The sequence below is a fragment of the Nycticebus coucang genome, chromosome 7 (genome assembly GCF_027406575.1).
Source record: "Nycticebus coucang isolate mNycCou1 chromosome 7, mNycCou1.pri, whole genome shotgun sequence".
Taxonomy (NCBI): Eukaryota; Metazoa; Chordata; class Mammalia; order Primates; family Lorisidae; genus Nycticebus; species Nycticebus coucang.
The window spans coordinates 122,783,052-122,793,341 of record NC_069786.1 but is presented as its reverse complement, the minus strand read 5'-3'; the positions used below and the strand labels follow the sequence as shown (position 1 = coordinate 122,793,341).

The 10,290-nt window shown below is 35.2% G+C and overlaps 1 protein-coding gene across 1 annotated transcript in view; it reads right to left on the bottom strand.

Annotated features, from left to right (window-relative positions):
* Nucleotides 1–1,555: 1,555 nt before the first annotated feature.
* NYAP2 (neuronal tyrosine-phosphorylated phosphoinositide-3-kinase adaptor 2) overlaps nt 1,556–10,290 on the bottom strand; it is a 268,701-nt gene continuing 259,966 nt past the window's right edge. The window contains exon 8 of the mRNA XM_053597668.1: nt 1,556–2,242. Coding sequence (XP_053453643.1) covers nt 2,015–2,242 — 228 coding nt within the window. The 3' untranslated portion in view covers nt 1,556–2,014. The remainder of the gene's footprint in view (nt 2,243–10,290) is intronic.

Sequence of the window (10,290 nt, the reverse complement as noted above, 5' to 3'; positions counted from 1 at the left end):
TTGGATCACAACCCCCCTTTATTTCCATTGTGATTTTATCTTAACACAGTTTCATCACTCGTAGATCTGTGCTCCATTATTTGCTGGGTTTGAAACATAATCTTTCGCCATTGTGAAACATGGCAGCAGGATGTAGTTAAGCTATTTGAGATCCCTCCATGATATCTCGCTCTTGCGATTCTGCTTTATTACCACCTCAATTGTAAGAGCAGAACCTGAGACTTCAATAAGCATTCCATGTATGCAGTTCCCCCAGGGAGCACTCATTCACGCAGACACACTCACACAGACACACACACATGTGCTCCCACTTACCTGTCCCCTTATTCCTCCAGCTTCTGACTGGCCATCAAAATATACATTAATTATAAAACATTAAAAAATTATGTTATAACATTTCAAAGGCTTTTGAAAGAAACTATTACTGTGATAAAGCATTATTAGCTTTTTAGGAATATAGATTACAAAAATTCTCTAACTCCCATTATATATTTGGTTTTATTGAACAGCACAGAACTATTGCTGTCAATACCCTTACAAGGAAAACCACTATGATAATAACTTCAAACACACACTTTTTTTTTCTTTCAGAAATATAATACTCGATTGATTGTTAACAAAGAACCACATACTGTCAATTTCTGGAAGCATAAATAGTAATTTAAATATACAAAATATATGTGATAGTTTCTTTTTTATTCATCCGTGGTAATAGCTATATTCAACGAACAAGTTATTCTTAAAAGATATATATGATTCTTTTTAACTTAAAATTTCACCACCACAAAAAATTGAATCCACCCCATCCCACCTCCCCTGCATTTCCTGTTTCTTCCTCAAAAAAAAAAAAAAAGTGGTCATAATTCTTTGGTCATGGTGTCATAATTAGGAAGAATGGGTGAGATGATCGTGCACAGAAGATTATGACCCCCAAATGTGGTGAAAACCAGTTTGAGAAAATTAACAAGAAATACTTTTTTAAATTCATGAACCTAAATTTCGAGACAGTCTGGCATTTAGTGTACTAAAATATGCAAACTGGTGTAGTTCAATATTTATTACTCATTTTCTAGGGGAAACAAGCAAACTCATGAAAAGTTACTTAAGAATAGTGATTCTGGTGGCCTCAATGCCACTGGTCCCACTTTCCTGAAAGTAGTCACGCTCCTCAGCTTTTCATTCCTTATTCCTTCCATTGTCACAGTGAACCCTGGTCTCCTGCAATCAGATCATTGATGCAAGGACACGCATCCCTAAAGTCATTTCTGAAGAAAATGTTTTCTGCTGGATGTTCGAATATACCCTCATAACTTTCTCTAATGGAGTCTGACTAACCATTGCTTACTACAAACAAGAGGATATTGAAGAGAAGTTCTTATAAAGCCAATGTAGCAAAAATATTGGTGTCAATGTAATTGGATGTCCAAATTAAGCATCACATTTGCATTCGTTTCCTGTCAAATTCTCAAAAACTTAAAAAGTAACAGATGCTCTTAACAAATAAGATAATCAATTTCTACATTACTAGCACCAGATCATATATTATATGGTTGAACATGATTTGTAGCTGCGAGCTCTTGTACAGAAGCCAAATGTGGGCAAGGGAAAGAACAAAAACCTTTCTGAATGCAAAAATTAATAATAAAAGGCATCAAGGGATTACATATAAAAGAGATAACAAACCAGTTAATACCGAAATTATATCTTATAGTAAACTCTTGATATTTCTGTGATTTATATATGTATATGTGTATTATTTCAGGTGTCACCCATAAACTAGTAAAATATTTACATTTTAATATCTTCTGGATTCAAAATAATCTGGGATAAATAGGTGGGCCTTCATTGCAAGGACATAGACAGACATTTTATCTTGAACTTGCCATGGGTAGGCACAGCTTCCCAGGGCATTCCATTTCAACAGAGAAGACACGGAGCAGTTAGTTATCACAGGACTGAGTCGACCTCCCTCTTCATACTGAGTAATGTGGAGCTCACGCTGTCCTGTACACACTCATATGGCAGTATCCCAGAACACCGTCTGCTGTTTAGAGTAGGGGGGAGGGCTGTACTTCTTTGCACCTGCGTTCTTCTTCCAGCTGGGCAGGATCGGCATGCTATCCTGTTTGCAAAGGCCCTTTTCCGTTTTCTGTCTATCCTTTATTTCTTTGCACAAGCAACGCTTTTTCTCAATCATCTCAAGCATTGTATGATCTCCATGAAACCACTGCATGCATGCCACCTAGCAAAAAAGAAAAAGTGAATACAGAAGGAAAAAAAATGGAATGAAGGCAGTTTTGTTGCACTATGCTAGTAGTTGTTCAGAACAATTTCAACTGTTTCTATGCCTCCTTTTAAAAACTCTTTAAATGAATTGAGGAACATAATAATTATTACAAAGCGAAAATAAAAGCATGGAAACTATAAATAAACTTTGCTTATAAATCAATAGACATTGTAATATTTAACAATAATTTGGACGTGAATATTTTTCCAATATGTTCTAAAAGTTCATGATAGGAAAATGAAACTTTTATCTTTTCTATGACTTGCCAATTGTCTACCTATCACTTTTATGTTGTCTCTATTGTTTCATAGGCCTCAAAATTTCTAAATTCGTTTATTGGAATTTTTTCACAAAAGTAAAACAAGGAATATAATATATTTTAAAGACTTTAATGAATATTTTTATTCTTGAAATAATTTTGAAACACGTGGGTTCATTTACAAAAAGTGTGTAGTAGAATTAGTATTTTTCAACAAAAAAAACAGTGTACACTATATGCATGGAGTGTAAAGGCTTAAATTATTTTTCTATAAAAAAGTTTCTGCTATGGATTAAGTTCCAGAAATTTAGACAAACAGGTTTATCAGGCCAATTGGATTACCAAGACGAAAAGCAGTATGGACTATACTGGGGATGCCAACAATTGCAATCAGTGTAACTGGCTTATTGTACCCTCAATGAATCCCCAACAATAAAAAAAAAAAAAAAGAAATCGGTTCAAGTAATTATAGAGGCTGAGCAGTCCCAAAAAAAAAAAAAAAAAAAAAAAAAAAACCATTTAAGAGCTACAGGAAAATGCAAGTGATAAAATATTTTGCCAATAACAAGATATGAAGTTTTAAGCATAAAAATAATGTAAGATCTCATAAAAGAAAATAGCTACACATCAAAAAGAAAAAAGATGAAGAAAACAAATGTGATAAAATCTTGTAAAATAAAACTGTCAAATCTGTGAAAAAAAAAAAATGTATACACAATGTAAGCAACCTTATTGGAAGTAAAAGCCATCATTCCCTAAAAGTATATAAATTTCAGGTAAAAGGGATGTAGGTAGCATATCTAGGTACACTTGACTCATAGTATTTTAAATTAAACTTCGAAAAGTAATATATAGATAACATCACTTAAAATGTGTATAAATATTTGGTACACCCCAGTATATCAATACATATAGGTTCTACTCTGTAAGTTGGCCACCAAAGGGACTGTAACAAACTGGTCAACATATGGAGGTGGTCAACACAAAGAACTTGGCCAACTGTACTTCTATGGACATGTGGTGTGTGTCCAGTCTATGAAAATTAGGTCAACTTAAAGAGGTGGTCAATTTAGGGAGGTCAACTACAGAGGTTCTGCCGTGCTCGTATATATATGTACATATATATACACACACAGACACACAGACACACACACACACACATATATATATATATTTCTGGACAGGTAAGCACTGGACAGGCACGCAAAGCCCCCAGGTACGTGAGGTATCCTGTCTACTCTGACTATTCTTTGGAATAAAGCTAGCATGTTAAGTCTGTCACCCAAGGGCAGCAATGACAGCTGGCCATGACCCCAGCCAGGATAGTGAAGGTTTCTCTTCATTATTTAAGCAGATGTAGTCTATGACCTTAATGATTAAAATAACTCACTCAGAGTAACTAAACTTGGTGTTAAAACTTCAGGATAATAATAAGCAGAGCAAATACTTACAATAATGCTTACTTCATTATTGATTACTTGATTTCATTCTAAGTACTTTGCATAGTTTAATTCATTTATCCTGCACGAGTATGTGCAGAAGTAAGTACTATTTATTAGCCCATAACAATGAATAAAATGATAGTTAAACAGATTTGATAAGTTAGAGAGCCAACAAATGGCAGAATTAAGATTTGAATTCAAGAGTGTATTTTCAACATTAATAATGTCTTTAACAACTACATCTACAGCTTCTCACTGTGTACACAGAGTTAGAAGGAACTGGGAAGATAGATTAGTACAATACTAATGTTTGTATGGACAAGCAAGCTATGAATTCAAGATGCTATATATCTTACTCAAAGCCAGGCAGGTAGGTTTAGGTGTGAACAAAGCTAAGTAGAAACCTCATGATCCCTAATCCTTTGGGAAGAGAGCAGGACCTATAGCCAGAAAACAGGGATTCAAATCCTGAAAAGGTAGCTGATCATTCAGCCTCTTGGCTTCTTTATTTGAAAAAGAGAATTGTTAACCCCTCACTTTCAGAAGTTGGCGTGAGATTTAGATGGATAATGAAGTTCAGCTCATTTTAAAAACAGTAAAGCATTGACCAAGTCTTGTGATTCTAATTGCCGACAAACATCTAGTAGTTTCTGTATCTATAGACAGTTAGAATTCTTCTAGCTCTGCAATTATAACTCCAAGTCTCAAAAAGTTTAAGAAACTAGGTTAAAATTATGTCTGATAAGTGATACAGACCTGTATGAACTCAGGTCTGCTTGAATCCAAAGTTGATATGCTTTCCACTACAGAATATGTATTTCTTTTATCACAGAATTCTTCATATTTTATTAAAATATACCTATAAAACCTCATCCCACCTCCCACGGAAGTTAAAGGAACTCTGGGAACTATTGGTAGTTGGCTGCTCTCTGCTGAGTTCTTCTCTGGAGATTGCCCCTGGCTAAAGAGAGTCGTCTCATTCAAGGTTCCTGTTTGTGGGGCGGCAGATATCCAAAAACTGGCCATTGCCTCAATTCAGACATCTGTGAGGGGCTTTCCCGACTTCAGAGGTTCCTCAAGGGATCAACTGAGATATTTGTCAGGACTTGGATAGAGTTCAGCGTCTCTCCCTGTCTGTCCTGCTTCGTTCTTCCGCTCTTGCTGGTCCTCATCTGGACAGCACTGCCCAGTAAATACACTTCCTGTACGTACATTTCTACCACAGAGTCTGCTTCCCAGGAAACCTACACTGCATTGTTACCACTGTATGTTATTTAATGTATAGAATATTTTGCATGAAAAATATATTTCATTATCTTTGTGCTTGGACATAAAAATTAACTCATGTAATAAAAAAGAAAAAAGAACTCTGAGAATTGGTTGTTACAACTAATTTGAAGCTGACCCAGTTCAGGTAAGTGTACACCGCAAGACAATTGTGTGACAATTATTCAATTACTATGAGCACTATCTCTTGGACAAGGTTTTTTTATTGACATGATTCAGCAGAGGCAATATTCTTGGACAGTAAGTTCATGGAAATAAAAGCAAGTGAAGTTCCCTGTCAAGGAAGTAAAACTTCCATGTCCACCCTTTATGTGTAGGCTACACACAGTGACTTCTTTTCAAAAGGTACAGTAGTAAGAGGGGGCAAAGGAGTAACTTTGTAGGAGAAAAACTGGGCTATTGTCTGAATGTCTGTGTCTCTCCAAAACTCACATGGAGGTGAGTGTGCCAAGAGGGGTGATCTCTGCGAGGTGATTCGGAGGGGAGTGGGGTTAATGGCCTTATCACAATGGCCCAAGAGATTTCTTCTGCCTTCTCTTCCAAGTGGGGACACAGAAGGAAGTTGGCAATCTGCAGCCCCAAAGACGGCCCTAAGCAGAATCCAACCATGCCGACATCCTGATCCTGAACTTGACACCTCGCAAACTATGAGAAATTATTCTCTGTTGTTTGTGAGCTACACAATTTCTAATATTTCCTAATAGAACTCTAATGTACAGATAATCTGGCAAACACCACCTCCTTCAGATGATCAACAGTGGTAAAGCCAACTGGTAGTTTTTGTATGTATTGTGATAATGTGAGAAGAATGATGTAATTTTACCTCTACCATTTTCCTCTCCCAAACACACAATTGCACTCTGATCATGAGAAAAATTCCAGACCAACCCACATTGAAAGACACTCTGCCAAATACATGATGGATGCTACTCAAAGTAGTTAAAGTCATTGAAAATAAGGAAAGTCTGACAAACTGTCATAGCCTAGAGAAGTTAAGGAGACCAAATGGCTAAGTATAATTTCTATGCTGTGCTAAAAGGGACAGTGGAGCAGAAATAGGACATTGGATAAAAACTAAGGGAACCAGAATGAAATGTGAACTTTAGCTGATAATAATGTAATACTACTGGGTCATTAGTTGTGACAAATGAACTATAGTAACATAAGTAGTTATTAGCAATAGGTGAAATAATAGTGTGGAATATACCAGAATCCTCAGTGCATTCTGTAACTTTTCTGTAAATTTAAAACTCTTCTAAAATTTAAAAAGCTTATGTATTTAAAAAGTCAAATGAAGAGACAATATTTTTTCCAAATGCTGCCCTAACAGGAGCTTTCATTTTTTAAAAAGGAAGCAGCATGGTATAATAATAAAAGTTAAACGGTATCATGGAGCTCCTTTGTGACACTAAAATGTCATGTATATCTCTAAATTGCCTAAAGCTATATATTGAATAAATATCAATTTATTAAAGTAAATTATGTATTAAAATACATAATTATATACATAGTATATATATTTATATATACCTTGCAGATACACTTCATGTATGTCATAGATAATTTATACAGACATTATATGTTAGTACATTCTCGACACAGGCATAGGAGTCAGGGAACTGAAGCATATAATCTCATGTAATGATCCTTCAGTAAATCAGGAGTCATGTAAATGAGAAAAAGCCTTTAGCTCACTTCAATAATTACTTTCTCTAGCAAATAAAATTTAGTACTTCCTGAAATAAAGATCGCATTTTCTTAAAAGAACAAAAGAATAGAAATTCAGTAAAACAATAAATCTCCATTATATTTATTTAAAATAGTCAGGTTTCCAAAATACATAAAACATAAAGAGAAAAAGAATACTCTGAAATAAGCACTTGGAGTGTTTCAATATTAAAAGTGATCGCAGAATAAAAATGTTACAAGCGTGCACATGTCTACTGATTCTGATTTTTGTGTTCCCTTAGTTAGCATGTGAAAAATCATAATTTATCAAAGATCGTGCATATAGCCTAATCATGTATACCCTCATATTAACCCAAAACAATTTTTTAAAAAAAGACTTAGGAGACAGAGCACGGGAGCAGTCAAGGGCTTTGTTAACCTTTGAATTAAGTTCTGCTGTGAGTCTTGAAACCTAATCTTGAGTGTAAAATTTAATTTCCTAACCAATAGGCACAGTGGTCAACTAACTTTCAGATGACCTGGGAGAGAATTACCCATACTCCGTTGCTCTCTCTCTGTGTCCACTTACTTCTTCAACCTGGGCTGCCCATCTTATGAGAAATTCTCATTTTCTGCACAAGTAGTGTAACTTTAACCTGGCTGAAAAGGAAGGTTAACGAAGTTCTCTGGATTTTCTCTTTACTCCACACAAAGTGTCTCTGGGAGACCATGAGTGGCATTGGTGAGGCCACAAGGAAGAGCAGGGACGTTGACTAGCCAGCATCATTCAAGGAGGGGGTGAGACTTCGTCAGAGACTGTGGGAGGTAGAACGCTGAGGCTGTTCTCACCCTACCCTTAGAAGTCACGAGCTCAGCTGGGGCTATTATTGTTTCATTGAAAATCTTCTTCCTTTTCCACTTAATGAGAAAATGTTTTATTAATAAAACACATAGAAAAACGTGTCATGCTTTTTTTTTTGACATCAATCTTCAAGACAAAAGACAGGAATTAGCAAACTAACTCACTGGCCAATTACAGCCCACTGCTTGTTTATGTATAGGCCATGAGCAAGAATTTTTTTGCACATTTAATTAGTGAAAAAAAGTCTAAGGAGGAACATTTTTGGCTAGGCACCCATAGCACAGTGGTTATGGTGCCTGCCACATACACTGAGGGTGGTGGGTTCGAAGCCGGCCCAGGCCAGCTAAACAACTGCAACAAAAAAACAGCTGGGCATTGTGGTAGGCACCTGTAGTCCCAGCGACTTCAAGAGGCTGAGGCAGGAGAATTGCTGAAGCCCAAGAGTTGGAGGTTGCTGTGAGCTGTGTGATGCCACGGCACCTACTGAGGGCAAAATAATGAGACTGTCTTAAAAAAAAAAAAAAAAGGAATATTTTGTAGTACATGGAAATCATATGGAATGTAAGGGCAGTGTACATAAATGAAGGTTTTTGGCACACAGATGTATCCATTTTGTTCATGTATTGTCTATAAAATATAATTGAGCAGCTGGGATGGAGAACTTGAGTCTTACAAAGCCTAAAATATTTACAACCTGACCGCTTACCAAAAAAAGAAAAAAAAAATGCTGCCCTCTAAACTGCCTGATAAGATAAAAAATATACCTAATTAATAAAATAATATCAAACCACTTTATTATTAGGAGTATGGTATCTAAAAAGGTCAACTAAATTGTATGCTAGACTTATAAAGAGTGGGAAGAATAAATTTTAAAAGATAAACATAAGAAAGCTTGTTAAATTTCCGTTTATCTTCACCATAGTAAATGGTTGTAAATTGGATCAAACTGCTGTTGTCCTATCTCCTACTCTTTCCTAAATATGCTTTCAACTAAGTAATCGACTGACCCTTAAAGTAAGTGTCTATTAGAACTGTCTGATAGCAGACCAGAAAGAATAATGTCAGTATTGGAGCTTTTTATAGCTCCAATACTGACATTATTGGAGTAATAATGTCAGTAAAACAAAATCAAGAGTATTGATTTACATGGACTTACAATATTTTTCACGTTAAGTTTTGCCCATTTAGAGAAACCAGAAATGATGAGACCTAGATTTAAAGGCAGTTTTGGCAATTAATTTAGAGAAATTATCTGGACATGTCGACTATACCTTTTATGATTCGATCATTATAAGATAAAGTAGAATGCCGGGATTAAAGACATAAAGTAGATAAATTGGTTTAAATTGTGTAGATAAGAGATTGACTAGGTCAATTAGTGCTTTTAGTAACCCCTGCAGAGGTTACTTAGTTGCTCATGATGTGTCACTATGGGGACTCAAATATTAAAGTTTATTTTTAGTATTTTTGCTTTCAATTTTAGCGAATTATACTATTTCTTGTTTTCTTTTGAACTACATTTTAGAAGCTAGAGGTCAACTTCACATAGTTTAGGTAACAATATCAGCTCTCAATAAACCTTTTGACATTTATATAAAGGAGAAGGAAGGGTTACAATTATCAGCACTTGTCACCATATTCACTAATGAAATGACCCTGCTTTCTTAGTTATCACATAACAAGATTTCAAGTGATCATCTCACAGAAAGAAAAGTATTTCTCTTTGAAAGAGAATTGCTTGATCCACATATCTTTTATAAGACAATTGATACTTTGGAAACATATACAGATGATACATTGCAGACTTTTTCGTACTAAATATTTAAAAGGTACAGTCAAATAATCCATGTGGCTTCATAACTACTTACAAATAAGATTTGCACAACTTTGAAAAGCATAAACTCAAGGCTAGGAAGATCATTTTGACCTAAATGATTGTTTTGCTCCTTTTAAACGAAGGCCAAGTGAAGCTAGTTGAACAGATAATATAAGTGTACAATACCAAAAAATTGCAGGGATTTTTCAATTCTATTGGCCTGAATTTTATTCTCATCTTTCAATCTCAATTCAGTGATGTTGTACACCTCACTCACTTTGCTTTCTTCCCTGAGATACTATGAGAATTAAAGACTATATATAAAATGCATGTAGCTTTTAAATATTGGTTATGTGATTTGAAATAATAAGTTATCTTTGGTATAGCTTTAGGTTTTACCATAGTTTTTTGCCTGTCTGTGATCTTTATCTCTGATCAACTCATCACATGTTTCTTTAGTCATTTCCCTTGCAGTTCTCCCTCATTTATCAGCAATGTTGACTCAGAATGAATGTTTATGGAAGAATTATTAGGCAAGTCTACACCTGAGGCATGCACTGCAATAACGGTGTTTATTTCTCATGTCTAAATTTAGTTTTGAGATACAGATAGATTGATAAAATGAGAACCATGCTGATTTCAGAGTTGCTTTTGAATGCACACATCATG